Source organism: Hippocampus guttulatus, chromosome 13 (assembly GCF_054856545.1).
Source record: "Hippocampus guttulatus isolate MCC_2025c chromosome 13, RoL_Hgut_1.0, whole genome shotgun sequence".
Taxonomy (NCBI): domain Eukaryota; kingdom Metazoa; phylum Chordata; class Actinopteri; order Syngnathiformes; family Syngnathidae; genus Hippocampus; species Hippocampus guttulatus.
Genome location: NC_141273.1, coordinates 3,437,159 through 3,459,661, shown reverse-complemented (window position 1 = coordinate 3,459,661; position 22,503 = coordinate 3,437,159). Strand labels below are relative to the sequence as shown.

Genomic DNA, 22,503 nt, shown 5'->3' with positions numbered 1-22,503 from the left:
AGATAATTTGATAATTTCGTTTTACATCTGGACGGTAGGCATGAGGTTGTCAATGGGCTCTTGTATCTCCAGTCTCTTCTCCATCTCTACCAGCACCTTGACCCCATCAATCACCATCTGCACCAGTTCCACCTCAGAGAAGCCCAGTCTGTCAGAATTAGAGATGTCAAAGACTCCATCCACGGCATCAGTGTCCACGCCGCCTGTTTGGACAAATGACAAGTTCCTATGTAACTTCAGTGCATTGTTTCAGAGTTTTTCTCCCAATTACATGAAACATTTTTAATATACCAGTTCCACGTTTCTGTAGTCTCAGCCGCTTAAGAACTTCCTCAAACTCGGGGTGTTGGCTCATGTTTGGAAGCTTTACATGCACACCGGCACGCAGACCAGTGCCCAGATTGGATGGGCAAGTCAGAATGTAGCCAAGGTGTTCATTCCACATGAATTCCTCCCCTTTTTCTTTGAATAAGGACTCCATCTTAAAAAAACAACAACACCAAGCCGATCAAGTTAACAGAATATTCGGTGGCGGTTTTGATCTTGCTTTTGTTAACCACCAAATCCATTGAACTCATTCACTCCCAAAGACGTTTTTAAACGTCTTTTTAGACTTGGTCCAGAATTGGCTGGTACTGAATGAGTTAAAAAAGACAATTGATCCTGACAAACCTCTTTCAGTCCGGTGCAGAAGCGAGTAAACACATCCTTCATGTTGCCGCCTTTCTGCATGGAGATCACTCGTAGGTGGTCCTCTTCGTTCACCCAAACCAGGAATGTCTTGTCATCATTGTGCCTTTGAGGCAATAGATGGCATGATGACCATTTGACAGTTCAACGCAGATCTAGGAGATATTATTACCCTACTCACCAGATGCCTCTGCCGTCAGGCCAATCACGGGCCATCCCGGAGGCCAGCAGCAGAGGGGAGACTGGTTTGTCAAACAGCATGTGGTCATCAATCAGCTGCTGCTGCTCCTCCTCAGTCATGTTCTTTAAGGCGTAGTATTTCCCTTGCAGTTCTCCAGTTAGGGAATCCAGGGCTGACAAGAAGGGTAACACTCAGCCTGTTATGATTCTATCGCCTGTACCCACTTTGTACACTGCCCCTCCTAAAGTACTGGAAGTGAGGTCCATTTGATTAACAGTTGGGCTTTTATTTACAGCTACCATATATAATTTACAATAGCAACTTGGACCCATTTTTCAAGGGAGGGAAAAGTGTTGGAACAGGTGATATCATTGTTAAAACTGTTAAAAACAGTAGCGCTTTAATTTGATCTATATCTACAATTATGGGCCGCTCCCTGGACACTCTGGAGGTGGCAACAGGAGGATGCGAGCTAAGCTAACAGCTGTGATGGACTGACCCTCCAGGCCATTCTGACAGCACTGGGCGGGGCCAAATGTTCAAGAATTAAAGGACAGCTCGACATCTGCTCATTACCTTCAACTGAGATCCTCTCCACAGCACGTCTCTCTCCCCGGCTGCAGTGTGGCGGCAGGCAATAACCGCGAATGCTTCGGCCTGTTCGCACACGGGAGCTCAGGACATAGTTGGGGTCGAGGTCATCGCCCCCCTGAGGCGGACAAATTTTAAAATTTTTAAAAAAGCATTCAGTCGAGCACCAGGCAACATTCGTTGTACCTTCAGGTTTTCGGGGTCAAGGTCAGTCTTGTGGGTGTCCGATGGTCTGTACCCTCCATGTCTTTCCTGAATTACAAGGTCCATCAAGTCTTTGAAGACTTCGTACGACTCCTCATCGCCAGCCACACAGCCCACAGTCATGATAAAGGGGTGACCTGCACTCATCAAAGTCAACGTCAATGCAAAACCTCTCACACGGCTCACTGTAGTGACTCAAATTGTACCTGGATTATCCACTCCTGTCTGAATGGCATCATCGATGGTGAAGCCACTGCTGGTACACTTCTCCCTCAGCTTGTTGTACATGTCCATAGTTAAAAACTTGGCCATGTGGTTGTTGTGCTGACTCAGATTGGGGAAGTCGTCCTGGACTGATCCCTCCCCCAGCTGAAGGTTGGCCATGTCATCAGAGCTAGACAAATACAATTAAGAGCAGGATCTGATTTATTCAGTTGGATTAAGGTAGGTGTAGTGTTTTTTTTTCCATTTCTAAGGTAGAGCAGACCCAACCGCTGTCATGCATCGATAGAAAACTTGTCACATTCATCCCATGTAGTGTTTTTTTTTCTCCATTTCTTGTGACCTTGTTGAGATTTTATTTTGGTGATGCCCCAGGTTTCAGGCCGTACAGTTTGTCGCGACATTGCAGTGATTAAAACAAAATTTTAGCGGTTTGAAGACTGATATGGTGGTAGGACATAAAAGATGAAAGCAGCAATGCACAATTCTTTAATATCTCCCTATTAGGTGAGCCGTTTTACATTTCAAATACTATTATAGGTTATCAAGGGGTCTCTGAAACAAATGCAGTTATTCATTAATCTCAGGTAGGAATTGTAACATGAATCTATTTAAAACGCATTGGTGATACTTATGTGAAATGTTTTCTAGTCAAGGTACCGGTAAATAAAATTGAATCCCATAATGAGTGACCACTATTAAGATGAGGAACGCTGTACATTCTATCAGAAACCATACAGTGCGTTTGAAGAGGTTAATATAAACTTGATATATGGACCAATCTCATGTTACAAGTGAATAATTACTGGACATTTCCTTGCGTTTGACTTACACTTTTTCAACAGTGTCTGACATGGTTCCGTCTTCTCTCTCCACAGATCCAACTACGTGTAATAAAACAAAATCTGCTCAGTTTCGGAGATATGAGAAAGTCTCCACAAACAAGAGTTGTCCTGCTGAATGTTTAAAAACACATTAGGATGCGTGTGTTCCACCCTATATAGCCCCAACGTCAGCTTTACGAACTGTTCAATAAACGTGACAGTCCACCACGCGTGCGAGCGTTCAAGGACGTCGTGTGGTCGGCGTTCGCTTTGTACAAAAAAAAAACTTCGTCCATAAAGGCGTCATTTTCGTATTCGTGACGGGAGCTTTAAATCTTATGAAAAAAATGACGCACGACACAATCCACGTTGCTTGTCAAGAATTTAATGTGTTGTATCACTGTGACTTGCTTCAGCTTGTAATTTATGTTTTTTTCAGACTCGAAACTCTCTACACGTAATTGTTTGATTCATAATTGCCCGCCACCGACTGCGCAAATACTGTATTAGGTGGCGGCAACGAATTTGATTGAGAAACACTGATGCGAAGATTGCAATAAATATTTATATGATGTGTTGTTAACGATGCAGTGGCGTACTTGCCTGATTTGTGAGCGGGCGGGGGGTGGGGGGGTTCCCATTCCCACTCAGTGAAGGTATGAACGTGGATGTGGATGGTTCGTTTCTGTGTGTGCCCTGTGACAGTGGCGACTAATTCAAGGGTTATTATTCCGCCTTTTCGCCCAAAAGCAGCTGGGATAGGCTTCAGCAATTCGTGCCACCCTCTTCAGGATAAGCGTGTTGAAAATGAATGAATGGATGGATTTTTCATTATGTGACCACTTGTGGGTGGCGAGGATCTTACAGGGCGATGTTTCCACTTTATTTCTTTTAATTAAATACTTGTATGCAGGTAGTGATAGCCAGAGAATACAAAGGTAGCTTGGGATTTGCGGACAACCTTGATTATGGATGCTCAGTTTTCATTTATCAGCGTCAACTGGAATTTTCTTGTGTGCTTTTTCAAAAGGATAGTTTCCACCTATCCATAGTCAAATTTAATGAAATTCTTTGCCTATATACTTATTTTATACCACTGCAGATGTGATCAGTAAGTTTCATTTATCCTCCTTTAATTTCTCCATTTCCTTTTGTGATCTTCATGTGATCCTGTAATGTAGACCCTCAAATACAATTACTTTCCTATACTATACTTCAAGGAATATCATACTGAGTCATGAGTCATTATACCGCCACCATCTAGTCAAAAAGCTTTCTAGGATAGTTCCATTGCAGTGGCATCGGTACTGCTGGTACGCCGACACAAAGTCATTCATCTTGATCTTGGTCTTTTTAAACTCCATCCCGTCTATGACCTCCCCAGTGTACCTTAAAACATGTTAGAATTAATGACGACAATGCAGGGGTCGTGGTCACAAGGTTGCCCCCAAGGACAACACAAAAGCTCTGCGGACCTGTTGTAAAAATCAGCTCACCGGGAAAGTTGTAAAAGTGATCATTTGAAAATGTAAACGTTTACAGACTTATAGAAATAAAGTGATGTATATGATATTTATGTTTCCTAATTATTGTGATAAAACCTTTTAAGATGACTACTGTTGATATGTTAAAATTTATTTTAATAATAAGACATAATAATACAACTACTAAAGGCAAATTATCAGTCAAAAGTTTGGAAGCACCCTCTAATTAATTGTAGATTTCTTGTAAGCCATCAGCATTATGATGAAATATTGATGGAATTATTTGGTAAACCAAAAAATGTTACTCAAAATGATGTTTTATAATTGAGATTCTTCAAAGTAAGTGCCGGTACCCTTCGTCTGGATCACAGCTTTGCACATATTGGTAATATCTCAGTCAGCTTTATGATGTGGTGGATGATGCTTAATGACTGGGAATTACTTTTATTTCACAGCTGTGCATTATCAGGCCTCTTAATGTGGTTGAGACCATTTAGATTTGAAGTGATTTGTTTCCAAACTTTTTGACTAGTACTGTACTCTAATTTGAGTGTGTGTGTCACACCCCCTGAACTGAGTGCAAGCCAATTGCAGGGCACATATAGAGTAATCAGCTAACCATTCGCGCACTCAATCACACCTAAGGACAATTAGAGCGATAAATTAACCCTTGCGTGCACAAATAATGATAACTGACATAAGGAGTTTTTTTCTCAAGTGTTTTTATCAGTCTCTCGGCGTGAAAATAAAATAATGGCGGTGGATGGCAACACACATACAGGTCCATATGTCTGGTTGGTCCACAAGTGTAACATTACGATGAATAAAAGAAAACAACATTTGAATAGCTGTCTACTCTAGTAACTGCTGTCCCTGAGAGGGTGAACCTACCATGCAGGTTTTTTTTCAAATGTGGAAGAAAACACACACAGGCACGGGAAGAACATACAAACTCCATACAGGAAGACCAGGGCCGGGATGCCAACATGTGATCTCTGCACTGTGAGGAGGACATGCTAACCAATTGACCACTGTGCTGCCCTCCAAATAAACCAATAAAAAAAACAGTACCGGTGATCTAAGCTGAGCTCCAAGCCTTTTATAGTTTATTACCAATTGTTGATGAATATGTAGCAGAAAATCATAAAACATAAGGTTTATTCAAGAATTTGAAAGACAAAATTTCCTTCAATTCTAGAATGACGTGTGTGTGTGTATTTTCCGATCCGTTTTATCCTCACGTTCTGGAGCCTATCCCAGCTATCTTCCGACTTAGGCGGGGGACACCCTGAACCGGTTGCCAGCCAATCGCAGGGCAAAGACAAACAACCATCTGCACCCACACTCACACCTAGGGACAATTTAGAGTGATCACTTAACGTGCGATGCATGCTTTTAGAACGTTGGAGAGTGCCCAGAGTGCCCAGAGAAAACCCATGCAGGCACGGGGAGAAACTCCACACAGGGAGGCCGGGGCAGGAATCGAACCGTGCTCGTCTGCACTGTGAGGTCGACACCCTAACCAGATGATCACCGTGCCACCCCACCGATATCCCATTTCAATTAAAAAAAAACCTCTCGATTTGCTTCTCAAAGGAGCATTTTGTGCCCACGTTATGTTTCTATTAGTTCGACATTTAAATTATTTACAAATTATTGACCCATCTGTGCCATTGCTTCTTCGTGTTTCATGCTTGTGCCCCCCTGCCCCGGAAGTCGACCACGGATAAACCGAAGATGATTGGATTTGTTTTGTCGCGTCGTACCCTACGTCATTTTCCAGCGACCGTATCTTCCCCATCAACACAGACCAAAATATGGCACTGTTTCCAGCCTTTGCAGGAGTTACCAGCGACAAGGTTGAAGATACATCCAATGGTAATAATGTCTTCATATTTGACGAGTTACATTTGTGCGTTTATAGTTGTTACATTATAAGAATCTACTAAGTGGACGGCGAATTTTACTTTTCAGTTCAGGGGTGTGAAATGACAGCGCTTATGGGTGAATCAATTCTGTCCATCTCATTTTCATATTTATACGGTTGTGTTAAGATTTTACCATCAGATTTGTACGGTTGTGTTAAGATTTTACCATGTTATGTCAATGTTAATCCATACGAGGCACACGCTGATGTTAGTAGTAGTTGCTGGCAAGTGCAACTGTTTGAATTTCACCCAAAAGTACTAATACAACGTACTGTATGTAGTATATCAATTCGCAGAGTTGGGAGTAGTCACATACTGTCTGTGCAAGGCGTAAGTCTGAAGACTTAACCTTAAAATTTTGCTCAAGTCCCAAGTTCCTGTCGGGAAAATCAATCAATTCAAATCGAGGTCCCATTAAATTTGCAGCAAGACGAGTTAAGTCGTTTACTTGGGTAAGCAAGTCTTAAGTTATACAGTCATGGTCAGTCACAGCATTATTCGAACATTAGCCTCTTGGCTCAGCATTTGCATTTGCATTTAGTCTTTAGCTGTACTAATAATTGTCAATCTCATCAGTTTTTGTTAATGGACCAAGTCAGTCTCCGTATTCTGTATTACTATGTCTTCTCAATTTAAAGTCATGAAGTTCAAGTCAAAGTCGTGCTGAATGTTTCGTTAGCTGTAGCCAAGCCATCCCAAATCCTAAAATGTGCCGTTTAAATCTGATGATTTGGGATTCCTTCAACTCCGTCACCTAATAATTTCAGCTAATAATTTGCTGTACTAACCAGACTGATGGATTTCAGAAAACTGTATTTTGAATTGTTTGTGATACTACACTACACGTCAATACAGAGTGATTACTTTTCGAGTCTGCTCTAACACTTTTTTTGTTTCATTTCTTCATTTAGAACTGAAATGGCTAAACAATAAGAGTTTTCAGACCAGTGATGCCCTGTCTCTTCATAGTAGCTTCTTGGAGACGAAAAATGAGGGGCTACACAAAGACTTGAGGTAAAATTTTTGGAGCAGTTGTAGGTAAAATAAAAATGTAAGTGGTGCTGAAAAAAGATGGATGGATCATCATTACCTGTCTGTAAATAGAATACGTACTTTTGTTTTATCCTACACATTGCATTAAATTATTGTGTTTATCCCAGCTCATGTAACTTGTAAACAAAACACAGCCAAATAAAGAGCAGGTCTTTTTTTTCTACAAACAAATTGTGGAAGTCGTTTGTTTCGAGTTTCAGGCAGAATGAATATTGAAAAGTGTCCTTTTCGTTTCTGACTGTTATGTAATAGCTTTATATTGTCTTCTACTTTCTCCTTTTCATAATTTTGCTGCTGTAAATTGGGAATTTCTCCATTGTGAGACAAATAAAGGTTATCTTATCTTATATTCAGTTTAGACAGGAAAGATGAAGACACTGTGCCATCGAAGAAGAAAAAGAAGCATGAAAAGCATGGGAAAAAAAGAAAAAAACACAGAGAAAAAGTTAAAAGGTCAACAGAAAGCAGTGGATCAGACTCTGAACCAATCTTCCCAAGCGATCTCAAGCGGAAACAAGAAACAGACCGGTACGCACATGGCCAATTGTGGTTTGGTTAAATTCTACATTTTGGATGACGTCCCTTCAGTTTGAATTCAAACAATCGTCCACATTGACTGCGGACGTCTTTGTTTATGCTTGGTATGTGTCTTCTTGAAAATACAGTCCGCAGGCTGCTGCAATTCCAAGTTCTTTCTCATGGTTGGATGACATTCCATCGCCCGCAGCACAGCCATTCTGTGTGGATTCTAAATCTGATGCGTCCAATTGGACGTACAAGTCTCTGTACAGAGGAGATGTAACAAGGTAACGCGCACGCTAAATGTTCAAGTTAAAGCCATTTGAACAGTAAGGCCTTGTTCTGTATGATCTGAACACTCTACTGTCAACACTGTCTTTTGCAAATGACCGGAGGTTTTTCGTTCCAAACTGTTATTGCAGGTATAAGAGGAAAGGTAATTCATCACTGGGTTTGGATCCTCGCAGACAAGAAATACGCTGGGAGGACACGAAAAAGAAACATAAAGGGGGCGGCAAGCAGAAAGGAACAGACAGATATTTTTTTCCGGCGTGTCGTCTGCTGCTCAGGTCTCAGCCACCTCTCCAGACATTACCAAGAGTTTGTGAAAGCAGTGATGTCACCAACTCCAAACCTTTTCTCCCATTGGAAGACATTGTTGGGGAAAGAGAAGGACAGCCAGGTAAGAAATTCAGCCAAACTGTGGAGAAATATCAAATGGTATCATCATATTTACAAAAATCATCACGGTAGTTTCATTTCCATGTAAACCTCGAAAATGGAATGACCTCAAAGTTGCACAATTCAGCAGTAACTGAAAGCGATGTAGGAAAGTGAGGAACACGTGCCTCCTGGCTTCCTCACTAAGATCACTAAGTTGACAATAGTAGAAGTAAAAAGGAGAATGGAGAACACCAGAAGGGTTTCTCACTTACAAAGGAAGAGCGGTCAGGGGATTTAAGTGAGGCAGACCCCTCCTGCTGCATAGTCTCTGCATGTGAAGAGTTATATATATAAAAATATGTATAAATAACTTCTAATGATGACAGGAAATTCTGTTCTGTTTTACAATAATGTGTTGACTTCATCGTATTCATTCATAGAATTTGTTATCGTCCGGTTGGGCCGGCGTCAGAGATCATCGAGTGAGCCAACACGTAGTCACATAGTGGCCACTGTTAATATCAATCCCTGGTCATTATCAAAGTTGGGGGGTGTGAACTTTTATTGGTTTTACATTGCGTTTTAACAGCGGTCTGCCATTGATATTCAGTTGTTGGACAGGAAGAATAAGAATATTTGATCTTGTGCAATTTCTACACATATCCTGTACAGTTACTATAGATTTTATGGTGGTGACTGTTGGACCTTGGAACCACTTTGTTCTATCATGCGATGTGAAAATACATTCTAAATAAAAAAGAAATTGGAGGTCCACATTTGTAGATTGCCATCTTCTTCGATAGTTGGATTATGTTCAACCTTCAAGGTTCCACTTTATGGTCAAACCTTTAAAATGGCCATTGCATTCCTGTTACTGTGCGTGATTTCATGTGGCTTCCCAGTAACATATTAGAAAGCTGCCCTCAACTATTCCCCGACACGAATTGCCTAATCTCACTAAAGGCAATATTTAGCAGATTATATGCAACAATTAATTGGGGGGGGGGGGACTGTTCTATTAGTGTCAAATAATCTCATTGTGCAAAATCACAAATGCCTTAGAACAGCGAACGAACCCATCGCGAGATCAGTTTCTCAACAAGGCTAGGACAGTCCCGCAACATGTTTTCCAAGACAGGGTAAACCTACTGCACTGGTTGTTTTGTTGGTTATTTTGTTTTGCGTGTACCTGGACCATTCTGACTACATTCTCATCATCTCTCCTATGATGGGTTTCAACGTACTGCAACAGGTGGCAGAGCGCAGATCTCATCAGTGAATCCGCTTGGTGTGTACGACTCCACCACTGCCCTCTGGCTGCAGGGGAAGGGAAAGCAGGACCCGACAGATCACGGCAATCACAACTCTGAGACAGGACAAGAAGCTCAACTTTTGACCGGTCAGACTGAAGAGTTCAACAGGAAATTGAGAGAGCAACCCGAGGACACCCAGCTCTGGCTGAAATTCATTAGATATCAAGTAGGAAGACTCACCTTTTGAACAAACAGATTGTTTTTGTCTGGTCTGATGCTGCCGTTGGGCTCAGAGGTTCGCATGTTCTGATGATGAGCATGAATCTCATCTTTAATAATATCAAAATGTTATAATGATTCTTTGACACTGTTCTTACTCCAGGGTGGAATAACATGTCGTGTGAGCTTTTTTGGCAAGTTTCATTTCAACGAGACATCTTTCAAATGACTATTTTGCATCGATCCCTTTTCTTTGTTTGTCCTCCTACTTTTATGCACCTGAAGAACATTTCGTCTCTTAATGACCTCTTTATACTTCTTCCACTATTGTTTGTAAGCACAAACATACAACAACACGGCATCTGAGTCACGGGGGTGACGCAAATCATGGGGGTCAATTTTCATGATCCTCTCTAAAATTCTGTGCCAGAATTTCAAATCGTTTTGTGTCATAAATAAAGTTGAAATTTCACGCTAATAAATTTTTAGGGTTGTCCCAAGCCAATCGACGTGATTGGAAATCTGGGCCGAACAATTGAATGAATTTCTTAAATCAAGAATAAAATATTTTAGTTCTTTATTTGATTTGAACCGCTGCTGATTCGCAGTCATACACAAAGGTTTCATCTTGGGATACCCTTATTCTAAAATAAAATAAGAAGGGAAGATAATTGAGACAATTTGGGGATGATCTGCATTGCATTACATTGAATTGGAGAGGTATTAATTAGTACTTAATATCGGAAAATACTCAAAATCAAGTGACTTGAACTCTGGTACAAAAAAAAAAAGACATCCAAAATGTTTTTGTTACTCTTTCTTTACAGTCACCTGAACAATATTTGAACAAGCTATCCTTGAATTCTAATTTTAAAATTAGTAAACTTTTTTTTTGGGGGGGGGGGTAAATGTAATAATTGATTAAACATTTATTTGGTTTCACCGTCGTAACAGCCCTCTGATGGAATCCTGAAAAACAAAGTGACCGTTGACAAAAACGAGTTTGACATCCCTGATTTAAGCCCTTAGTTCTGACAACTCACGTATTGATCTCCTAACTAATTAAACCTTTGATCAGGTCACAGCCATGAAACATTAAATTACAAACCATATCTTGTCTGTTCTGTTGTAGGATGAGTTGAGTGCCGCAGTTTTCGGAGGTGAGGAACAGCAACAGGGCAAAGAGTTATTGGAGCGTCGCAAGTCTTCGTACAAAGCCGTGCTGGAGAAAAAGCTCAGCATTGCCGAGCGTGCCGTGGCAACTAACCCCGGCTGTGTGGCTCTGCAGCGGGAGAGGCTCAGGATCTGCCAAGAGCTTTGGGAACCATCAGCTCTGGCTAAAGAATGGAAGAAACTGGTTCGTTTATTGTCCTTGCCTTGCAATATTATTCAGTGTTTTCACCTGAGAACATACAGTATTAATAAATGAGGCAAGCTCCTTTTTTTAATGTTTTTGTTTTAGGTCTTTCTCCACCCAAATAGTGGCCCTCTGTGGAGGGAGTATCTTCTTTTCACCCAGAGCTACTTCAGCAACTTCAGTGTATCAAAAGTGAACTCTGCTTATGGGAAGTGTCTCAGCATGCTGAGTGCGGTCCGGGATGGCAGCATGGTGTCCCACCCAGCCCTGCCAGGGATTGAAGAGGATATGCTAGGTAACATGCTTGGAGCGCTACTCGTGACCCTCTGGTAGAGGATTACTACATGGCTTACTAAATAAGAATTTTTAAAAAATTGTTGGGCCTCTGGAATGCTTTGCCTCCCATCAAGTGTGAAATTAAACAATAGCCTAATGGTTACAATAGCCAGTGGTGACTTTGCGCAATGTAAGCAGGCAGTGTTTTTGTTTAAAAAAAAATGTTTTTTAGGTGGGATGAGCAGATTAGAGTAAGCTAACTGTGTTATCTTTTCATAAGCGAAACTTACAGTATGTGATTGCTCGATCAAGTTGTTGACATGGAGCCTGGTGGTATCAGTTGGTGTGTCCATATGCCACATACATGCAGTATACTTTGGCGTATGAACTCCTGGCTGCAGGATTTACAAGGCTCTCATTGGGCCTCATTCGCTAAGAAATGCATTTCCAAGTGTGAGATCAAGGCAAACATGCACAATCTGCTCGTAGCGGAAAAACGGTCCATACACTATATTGGCACATAAAAATGCGCTTGAACAGCATGGGGGTGAGGTGAAGGTCATCAGAAGTGTCCTTCACGGTAATATAGAACATTAGTGTAGTTATTCGAAAAGGGCAGATTGAAGTTATTATTGTTAAAATTGTGATTATTGATTTCATAAATGATTGCAGTTTCAATCATCTTGTGTAAAAAGCTGTGTGCTTGCCTTTTTTTTTTGAAGGCTGAGGCATCATTATTTGTGCATACACATGGTCTGAGGTGGTTCTAAATCAGGGGTGTCAAACATACGGCCCGCGGGCCGGAACCGGCCCCCGAGGGGGTTCGATCAGGCCCGCGGGATAATTTAAAAATGAAAAAAAAGCATAAAAGACACAAAATGAATATTTTTATTACGATGCAATTCATGTATTAACCGCTAGTCATTGTTTTCTCTTTCGTTTGTAAAGTGTAGGTGGGGGTTACATTTAGATTTCATATGCACATGTGTAAATGGTTTAAAAAAAATCCTTTCTTTATAAATCTTGTTTAATCTTAAAATGCATGACTATATTTTTAAATACTAATTGTTCAAGTTTTGTGCCTTTGTACAATCAGTGGGATCAGTTGTACTGCATATATGTGAATGATAAAATTAAATTGCACATTTGTCGAAGGAAATCTAAGGTGTTTTATGAAATGTTAGGTAAATGAAATGTAGGTACATTTCAACATTTTCCTCATGTACTTGTGCGTCGCTATATAAAAACAAAGGAAAGACATATTTTGGTTATTTATAGCAGAGTATGGTATAATTTTAATGGTCTGGCCCACTTGACATCGACCGAGGCCGTATGCGGCCCACAATATGAAATGAGTTTGACACCCCTGTTCTAAATGTTATTTAATTTTTTTTTCTTTTTTGCAGAACATGTACAAAGAGATTGATGAATCACAGATTTGTGTATAGGCACCATTTGTGAATGAGGCCCAGTGTCTTAAAGAGGCTCACCTAGTAAATGGCCGGCCAGCATGAGATTTGCTGGTGATGTAATCATGAACTGCTTCTCTGCTCATTGGAAGTAATTGATGTATGATCCTTTGTCATCCTTCAGATATCTTCACCAAGCAGTGTCATTTCCTCCGTCAGTCCGGTCACTCCGAGAAGGCACTCGCTCTCTTTCAAGCCATGATCGACTTTACGTTCTTCAAGCCTGACAGTGTACGACAACTTTCCACCAAGCAACAGGTAAACGCTAAAATAAAGCACATTGTAGATCAACCTATGAGGAATTATATACCGGTACATTTTTAGGTTTCCAGGGTAGGTTACCATTTTGAGGTGTAATTTATTTTAGAGAAAGTGCAACAGTATACATGCATTTAATGGCAAACCGACTTAGGTACTGGATATTTGACGGAGGCGGCACGGTGAGCGAATTGCAGAGGTGCAGGGTTCGGTTCCGGCTCCGGCCGTCCTGTGTGGAGTTTACATATTCTCCCCGTGCCTGCGTGGGTTTTCTCCGGGTACTCTGGTTTCCTCCCAGATTCCAAAACAGACATGGCAGGTTCATGGAACATTCTAAATTGTCCCTAAGTGTCATTGTGAGCGTGAATGGTTGTTCGACTACGTGTGCCCTGCAATTGGCTGGCAACCAGTTCAGGGTGTCCCTCGTCTACTGCCCGAAGGCAGCTGGGATAGGCTCCAGCACCCCTGCGACCCTTGTGAGGATAACGCGGATCAGAAAATGGATGGATGGGTGGATGGTATGTTGAATAAGCACCTTCCCTGGAAATGGAATTTCAACTTGACAACTCTGGTCAGGAGCCAAAGCAGAACAACCCATGGAATGGACAAGTGTGTTGAGATAAATATAGCGCAGTTTAGCATGCTGAAATTAATAATACAAACAATCTGTGTGTAACGGTGGTGTCACACGTACCAGCCAGGACTGAATTCGATCTCACAAAACACCATCCTCACTGGTTAAGAGTAGGCACACTGGCGGCATAATAAACAACACCACTCGTATTTTGCAGTGCTCCTGTTGTTTGCTTTTACAAATAAATACTTCAGACATATCAAGCCATTCCACATAATACACCCATTTTACGCAGGATTTTTTTTTCTATTCTGGTGCACTTTGACCCCTCCCACTCACCCCACCCCTTACCCATGGCACACATATTGCACATGCCAAAAACAGCCTTTGCCTTCAGTGTATGTGTTGATGTGTGCAGGCTGACTTCTTTGAACCATTTTGGGATAGCGGGGAGGCAAGAGTTGGTGAGTTTGATGCAAGAGGTTGGAAAGCGTGGATGGTCCAACAAGAGCGAGGAGGATGGGTACAGCCCTGTCCAGGTTAATACAACACATTCCATCTCACCTTGGGAAAAAGGTGGTTGTGATTTGCATGCCAGCGGCATGACATCTGCTGTGTCTGTGTTTGTTCACAGTGGAAGACGAGGAAGAGGAGGAGGAAGAGGAGGGGGTGAAGGACCGCAGCCAGCCACGGTGGACCGTGTGGCTGGATGTAGAGTCATCTCGCGAAGCTGCGCATTGGTTGCCTTTGAGACCCGAAAAAGCCAAGGGGCAATCAGAAGATGACTGTGAGGACCCAGAGAGACAGGTAAGCTGAATTACTGTATTCGGTCTGTCGCTAACATATTATCATATGCACCACTGAAATTACAACCGTGATAATTTTTAACTCCTGGTCTGTCTCTCAATCTGAAGGTGCTGTTCGATGACATCGGCCCTTCTCTCATTTGCCTGTCCTCGCCAGAGCTTCAGCTCCGCTTCCTCCTCCATTTCCTGTCATTTCTCGGGCTTCCAGTGGACACCGTGCTAGCTGCTGGCTTGTGTCATCCTGGCCTGCTCATGGAGGACCTTTCTCTGCTCACTCAGGGTGAATATACTGTATAGTTAGGTCCCGAAGTAACAAGTACTACAACTATAAATTTGAAGAAAAAAAAGTGTTCGGTGTTTTTACTTTTATTCAAAAGGTTTCACAAATTGAAATACTGTATATCATTGGCCATGGGGGGGGGGGGGTTGCTTATTTATTGAAAACAAAAAACAATGTTTTCACATCCTTTGAGCAATCCTTTGTTGATGCACCTTTGGCAGTAATTACAGCCTCAAATTTTGGGGGAAAAGATGCCACTCCTTTGACCTGCCCCAAATCGTGTCCATTGAACTGGATTCAGCAAAGGTTGATTTCAGTTACGCTGTCGGAACCGGTCAAGGATGATCAGTGGAAACGTGATACACCTCAGCTCAGTTTTGAGCTTTGTGGCAAAGATTGTGAATACTTGATGTGCATGTGATTTATTAGTTTTTTTTTTATATTTTTAATACATTTGCAAACATTTAAAAAATTCTATTGTCATTATGGGGCGGCCCGGTGGTCCAGTGGTTAGCACGTCGGCTTCACAGCGCGGAGGTACCGGGTTCGGTTCCAGCTCCGGCCTCCCTGTGTGGAGTTTGCATGTTCTCCCCGGGCCTGCGTGGGTTTTCTCCGGGTGCTCCGGTTTCCTCCCACATTCCAAAAACATGCATGGCAGGCTGGTTGGACGCTCTAAATTGTCCCTAGGTGTGAGTGTGGGCGTGGATGGTTGTTCGTCTCTGTGTGCCCTGCGATTGGCTGGCAACTGATTCGGGGTGTCCCCCGCCTACTGCCCGGAGACGGCTGGGATAGGCTCCAGCACCCCCCGCGACCCTAGTGAGGATCGAGCGGTTCGGGAAATGGATGGATGGATATTGTCATTATGGATTATTGTGTGTAGAATTTTGAGGAACAGGAATCATTTTTTTTCCGCTTTGGAATGAGGCTTGAACATAAAACATGAGAAAAGTGAAGCGCTGTGACTACTTTGCATAGACACTGCATCACAAGGGAAGTTGAATTCAATTGTTTTGAATGTGTGTTCCAACATAAGAGGAGGAAGGACACATGAATTCAACCCCGTGCCACTAATTCATTTTAGGTAGCGACTCCCGACGATCTCTGACTTCCCACAACCTGCCAAGCCTCGGGATGAACTCTGTGGGTCACATGACCACACTCCAAGGAACCAGGAAATGGGCGGGACTTGGAAAGCAGGGCGAGAAGTTTGTCAACGCAATGTTCAATATGCTCCAACCTGTTCTTCCATCTGACCAACGAGCTGTCCTGTCGCTCAGCCGGATACAGTATGAGAAACTCAAGGTGGGGACTTTTACTTGGTGAACCTTTTGAGAATTCAATTCAATAATCGTTTCATCGCTTGATATTTGTTCCAGGTGTTTCGTTGCACGCACGGCAACAAAAAACGTTTACGCTCTCAGAGCAAAATCAGCAAGCGGATTGCCAAATCACTGCTCAGAGAACCCGAAAACCGCTCATCCATGGCAATGTGGCGAGAATTCGCCCACTTGGAGTGGATGCTCGGCAACGTCGAAGAGGCTCGGAAGGTGTTTTCTACAGCCACGGCATTGGGTGGGGCCAAGGGGCTGTGTCACCCCTCCCTTTGTGAGCTTTGTCTGCTGTGGGCTCAACTCGAGGTGGAGGAGGGAGAAAGTGGGCCAGGAGGGGTTCCCACCGACAGAGGTGCATCTACCGCCGTTTGTGTGCTCACCACACTGACCGAGGGGCACGCCTTGTCGCCTTCTTCGTTATCACAGCCCGTCTCCCCGGTTGCCATCCTGAAGGCCAGGAGGTCTTACGAACAAGCTCTGACTGCCGCTTTGTCTGCATTAAATCAAGACCTCTGCAATCCTCAAGCCGACAAAATAAGTAAGCACCCACAGAAAATTCCAAAAGATAATGGCTGTTTTTTTTTAACAGGACCATATTGGATATTGAGGATTTCTCACTGTATACTTTTACAGTCCCCTCCAAATGGTATTGGAACGGCATGGTCAATTCATTTGTTTTTGTTGTATACGGAAGACATTTGGGTTTCAGATCAAAAGATGAAATTGAGACAAACGTTCAAGATCCCAGCTTTTATTTCATGGTGCAGTATTTACATTACATCTAGACCAGTGCTTCTTAACCTGGGTTCGGTGAATCGGTCTCAGGGGTTTGACGGAGCCTCTGCCATGGAGGCTAAGACACACGCAACTCAACTTGTCAATTAGTTATGACACGCCCACTTGGCCATCACTGGCTCCAGATGATCACATTCCATTGCTTGTCCAATCAGTGCTGTGGGAAATTTAGTTCACTTCGTAGTCAACGTGTGACTGTTGTACAATTAAAAAAAAAAAAGTATACTTATCTCTTGAAATTGTATTTACTTTTTTCTGTTTTTTTATATCTTGAATTTAAAAAAAAAAAAATATATATATATATATTTTTTTTCACTAATGAAGGGTTCAGTGAATGTGCATATGAACTGGTTGGGTTTGGTACCTCTAAAAAGGTTAAGAACCACTGATCTCGATTCAAACAACTCAGGGCAGAATGCATTTGTGAGCAAAAGCATTGGAACAGACGTGAATGTTGGTCTGTCTGGCTGTGACTGACCAGTCCAGTATGTATGTATCCTGCCTCTTGCCCAAAGTCAGTTGCGAAAGGCTACAGCTCACCCGCAACTCCACTACCCCAATGAAGCTAAAGAAAATGGTCGGATACAATTCCTACCATAGAAGATGAACAGAAACCCAAGTATATGCTTCCTATTTGGCAAGCGGGACTGGCTCCTCACTTTTCTACATCACAAAGTGAGGAGCCACCCCAAACCACCCCTACAGAGTAAACACAACCCCCCCTTTCTTTGAGCCACCGGAGTTGGAGAGCAGTGGTTGTTTTGGCACCGAGTCTGCCCCAAGACAAGAACTGACAAGAATTTTTTTTAGTCGCAGTGTTTTAGTTTACTCAATGTGCAAGTGGTGAAAATGAGTGGGTGTGAAAAGTTTAGGATATGTGTGTTGTGCATTCTGCAACTCACGGGATGGGAGGGAGGATCGCTAGAGCAGTTGCGAGAGCAGATGTCATGCTACTGAGAGAAGTGTTCCTCCGCGTGTAGGCTTTTTGCTGCTCTCCTCCGGAATTGGCTACTGCCGAGAGTAGCCGATGCTTAAATCCCAACAACTAAAGTCCGTTCCAATACTTTTGGCGAGATTGTATATAACACGTAAAATGACTTTTCCAAACCTAGTACTATGAATTGTGTCTACGGTTTTTTTTTAAACACTTTGTCATGAACTAGTCACTAGATAAGAAGAAAAGGAATGTCCTGCTTGCCAAAAAGGGAGCGTATATTTAGCTTTTTTTTGTCTTCAATGCCAGTAACTTTATCTCACCATTTCCTATATCATCTGGCTTGAGAACATTAGAGAAACACTCACACCGAAAGATAATGTAACGTTTTCAACTCCCCTTTGACAAGCACGGGGAGAACATGCGGACAACAATAAGGCTCCTTATGTCAGCTATAAATGGTGTAAGTCGGGGGTGTCAAACATACGGCCCACGGGCCGGAACTGGCCCCCCAAGGAGGTTTGATCAGGCCTGCAGCATCATTTAAAAGTGGAAAAATGCATAAAAGACCCGGAATGAATATTTTTAAAATGTGCAATTCATGGTGTATCCGCTAGGGGACACACTGTTTTGATCAGAGTAGAAGACAACATTGTTTTGATCAGAGAAGAAGACAACCGCAGTCTCAGACCCAACACAGCAGACACTTTCAAAGACATGTGAAGAATTTATTCTTTACGCATTTAATAGCACTCTCCTTAGTTTGTAAAGTGTAGGCAGGGATTACATTTAGATTTTATATGCACATCTGTAAATGGTTTAAAAATTCATTTCTTTCTAAATATCGTTTAATCTTAAAGTGCATTACTATATTTTTCAATACCAATTACTTGTTAAGGCTTTGTGCCTTTGTACAATCAGTGGGATCAGTTGCAATTCATATATGTGAATGATAAAAGTAAATTGCATATTTGTCTAAGGAAATCTGAGGTGCTTCATGAAATGTTTTGTAAAAGATATGTTCATTAATTTTCGACATTTTCCAAATGTTCTTGTGTTTCTTTAGACCAAAACAAAGGAAAGACATATTCTGGTTAATTATAGCAGAGTATGGTATAATTTTAATGGTCCGGCCCACTTGACATCTACCGAGGCCGTATGTGGCCCACAATGTGAAATGAGTTTGACCCCCCTGGTGTAGGTACTATAGTAGTAATCTGAAATACCAGTCAAAATGTCGACGTTCTGAAGAAAGTGCATTGTTTAACTTTGTGTGAATGATGTTGTGTCATTATTCCACGCCAAGGTCACGTGGATGTCCAAGAAGAGAAGCTGAGATTGAAAGGGCTGCTAGGCTGCTATGCTCTGTTCCAGTACCTCACCATGGGCATCAAGGCGGCAAATGCAGTCTACAGCCAGGCCAGAGAGCGGATGGACGAACTCCACCGCACAATAACGTCTGACCAGAACTCTCGCGCTGCTGCAGACCACTCTGGCAGCAGCCTGTTAGTTAGCAGGTTAGCTTACGAGTGTGAGACGGTGGCGGTGCAGCAGGCGTCGTTGCTCAAGTACCACATGAGCGTCAGTGCATTTCCACTGGCGACACTGAGAGACACACTCACCTCTGCCCTTTCGAGATGGCCGAGCAGTGCCCCCCTCTGGAGCATCTATGTTCAGGTAAGAACATGCGAATTTCACTTGGTAAATTCTAAACAATGCTCCACCCACATGCCTTTTCTCCTTCTTTCACATGGGACCTGTTTCAGGTGGAGAACCGTTACCATAGTGCTGGCCGGGCACGTCGCTTTTTTCACTCCGTAACAAGGGACAACGATAGCGTTGTGCCACGGCTCTTTGCTATTGTTGCTGAACAACAAAGGAAGCAACTGGTGGACGCAGCACAGAGGTAGGAGTGGGGGAAAAAAATCAAGGGAAGCACGCAGGGTGTTAGTTTCACTTTCCAACAACGTAATCTGGAAAAGGGCTGAATTTTCCCAGCTGATGATGACAATTTTTGAAATAATGCATTTTTTGCCCATTGTGTGTCCAATTTTTACGGCAACTGTAGATCCTGCGACAAAAGCGCGGCCTTGAGCCTCCTGCCAGAGAATGGTCTCAGCAACCGTATCCGTGGACTGTTCGAAAGCGCCATCGGATCCGAGATGGGCGTCCACTGTCCCTTACTTTGGAGGATGTACATTCACTACCTGGTGAGATGACAAATATTCCAAAGGCCACCTACATGAATTGGCCTAGTAAAACGGAAGGATACATTGTCAAAGTGGTTCGCATGTCTGCGCCACAGTTTGGGGTTTGAATGTCATGGAGTTTGCATGATCTCCCCATTCTTCATGGAATTTTTTTCCTCCCACATCCCGAAAAAAAATGCACATTAGGTTCAATCAAGGTTCTAAATTGTCCACGTGAATGTGACTTAGAATTGTTGTATGTCTTTATTTTCCCTGCGATTGGCTGACAATCACTCCAGGGTGTACCCCGACACCCAAATGAGGACGAGTGGTATAGAAAATGGATGGATGGTCTCTTTTGTATTGAATGTATTATTCAAGAGAGGGCGGCCCGTTGGGCGAGCGGTTAGCGCGTCGACCTCACAGTACAGAGGTACCGGGTTCGATTCCAGCGCCAGCCTTCCTGTGTGGATTTTGCATGTTCTCGCCGTGCCTGTGTGGGTTTTCTCCGGGTACTGCGGTTTCCTCCCACATTCCAAAAACATGCATGGCAGGCTGATTGAACACTCTAAATTGTCCCGAGGTGTGAGTGTGGACGCGGCTGGTTGTTCGTCTCTGTGTGCCCTGCGATTGGCTGGCAACCGGTTCAGGGTGTTGTCCCCCGCCTACTGCCCGAAGACGGCTGGGATAGGCTGCAGCATGCCCCGCGACCCTTGTGAGGATAAAGCGGATCAGAAAATGGATGGTTGGATGGATTATTCAAGAGCTTTCAACGATTGGAGTGTTATGCTGGTTGAGAAGAGTAAACGGTTAATTTAACAACAGTGGGTACATTTTTTGGCAATAATTTGGCTCCATCATTTTTCAAAAATGATTCAATTAACCCCCTTTCCCATTCAGGGGCGAACATTTGCGCAGGTAGCGAACGTTGCCAAACATTCTCCAGATGCTCGCCAGAGTCGACTAAAAAAGGTGTACAGTGTGTAAAATTGTGTGTATTTGTAGGTGTCAGAAGGTAAGATGGATAACGCCAAGGGGCTCTTCTACAAAGCCTTGCAGAATATTCCTTGGCTGAAGGTATGTCACAGGCAGGACCTGTCTTCTTTTTTCCTAATGCAAAGTAAAAGCAGTTGAACCAGCGTGCATTAACCCTTTCATGCACCCTGTAACCTGATAACATGATAAGCTGTCCACTGTAGTAACCGCTGTCCCTGAAAATGGTGTAATACATTGAAAAATGTTTGTTTCACCAGGGCTTGTACATGGATGCAGTGCAGCTATTTCCTGAGCATATCCAGGAGTTTGTTGACCTGATGACAGAGAAAGAGCTGCGAGTTCGGTTGCCATTAGAAGAACTCGACATACTGCTGGAAGACTGAAATAAACTCCCCCGCCAAAACTATCATTGGATAGTCCAGCAGGAGAAAGACGTTGCATTGATTTCGCCAGATGAATGTGAATGCTCGTCTCTACCTGGACTTGAGAGGAGGAAACTAAATTAAAAAAACAAAACAAAACAAAACATTTTAGCTGTTTTTTTTGTTGATATTTTCAATAAATATCATTTTGTTTATAATTTGTCTATGAAGTTTTGATATTTGAATTGATTTATTAAAGTGTGATTTTGTTTCTGAAGTCTCTTCTTAATCACTCTTATTTCCTGTCCTGTTGTGTCTCTGGACTTGACACAAAGTTGACCAAAGTCCACAGAGTGGAACGATGTTGTCCTCCTTGGGTATGACGCTCCCCGTCCATAGTTCCTCTCTTGACCGCTAGGTGCCGCCAATTTTAAACTGTTGAGCAGTGAAATGATTGGATTGGTCGGCAGGGATCCAAAGAATTTAGTTTGTGTGCCTACGTAGACAAGGATTATATGATGAAGGATTAATTCCAAATTACACTCAGGCCAGTAACTACTAAACTTACATAGGTGGTGCTATAATGGTCAGTATGCTGGACCAAGAGCCTGGGGGAGAACTGGAGGTGAGCCGGGAGCCGGCTGGAGGGAGACTGGAAGCAAACTGAGCATGTGCCGGAGATGAATCAAGGTTCCGGAAAAGTGCCGATGAAGGGAACACGTTGCTGTTGCGAGGCTAAGAGAAGCAGCCCAGACCTGATCCTTGATACAAATTCCTGAACTCCAGAGTTTGAAAAGACATTCAGGAGCAAATGAAAATTCTTCTCGTGTGGTTTTTGATCTCCTTCCTTGAAGATAAACGAACACGAATTGAGTAAAAAGTTGTTTTTGTGAATTGCTAATCGGGTATACGCCCTGGTGACCCCATAAATTCCAACAATGCCATACAGTCAATATGGCAGCCTGGCAGGGAATATGAATAAGGTTGTGAAGATCAGCAGCTGTGTGAAGGCAACGGTACAATTTATGGGCATGACGGACGTAAG

At 42.8% G+C, this 22,503-nt stretch overlaps 2 protein-coding genes across 2 annotated transcripts; one reads left to right on the top strand and one right to left on the bottom strand.

Annotated features, from left to right (window-relative positions):
- Positions 1–21: 21 nt before the first annotated feature.
- Positions 22–2,911, bottom strand: LOC147195975 (creatine kinase, testis isozyme-like). The gene is made up of 8 exons (XM_086127788.1): positions 2,721–2,911; positions 1,873–2,060; positions 1,649–1,803; positions 1,448–1,580; positions 872–1,043; positions 673–796; positions 292–481; positions 22–203 (listed from the first exon to the last, which is right to left on the bottom strand). The coding sequence occupies exons 1-8, from the start codon at positions 2,741–2,743 to the stop codon at positions 22–24; spliced, it is 1,167 nt and encodes a 388-aa protein (XP_085983914.1). The 5' UTR covers positions 2,744–2,911.
- Positions 2,912–5,989: 3,078 nt separating this feature from the next.
- Positions 5,990–21,730, top strand: nrde2 (NRDE-2, necessary for RNA interference, domain containing). Its single transcript, XM_086128030.1, has 19 exons — positions 5,990–6,074; positions 7,036–7,138; positions 7,532–7,705; positions 7,843–7,983; positions 8,119–8,378; positions 9,612–9,838; positions 10,964–11,188; positions 11,294–11,483; positions 13,058–13,191; positions 14,184–14,304; positions 14,400–14,572; positions 14,680–14,851; positions 15,933–16,153; positions 16,228–16,720; positions 19,218–19,588; positions 19,678–19,817; positions 19,980–20,121; positions 21,106–21,177; positions 21,354–21,730. The coding sequence occupies exons 1-19, from the start codon at positions 6,014–6,016 to the stop codon at positions 21,477–21,479; spliced, it is 3,546 nt and encodes a 1,181-aa protein (XP_085984156.1). The 5' UTR covers positions 5,990–6,013; the 3' UTR covers positions 21,480–21,730.
- The last annotated feature ends 773 nt before the right edge of the window (positions 21,731–22,503 follow it).

Bases quoted from the DNA above. Each gene is read 5' to 3' on its own strand.
- nrde2 (XM_086128030.1), top strand. From the start codon at position 6,014: ATGGCACTGTTTCCAGCCTTTGCAGGAGTTACCAGCGACAAGGTTGAA. The intron at 13,192-14,183 runs GTAAACGCTAAA...TGATGTGTGCAG, and splicing joins AACTTTCCACCAAGCAACAG to GCTGACTTCTTTGAACCATT. The intron at 16,721-19,217 runs GTAAGCACCCAC...TTCCACGCCAAG, and splicing joins TCCTCAAGCCGACAAAATAA to GTCACGTGGATGTCCAAGAA.
- LOC147195975 (XM_086127788.1), bottom strand. From the start codon at position 2,743: ATGTCAGACACTGTTGAAAAAGT. The intron at 1,581-1,648 runs GTACAACGAATG...TGTCCGCCTCAG, and splicing joins TTGACCCCGAAAACCTGAAG to GGGGGCGATGACCTCGACCC. The intron at 797-871 runs GTGAGTAGGGTA...ATTGCCTCAAAG, and splicing joins CCTGACGGCAGAGGCATCTG to GCACAATGATGACAAGACAT.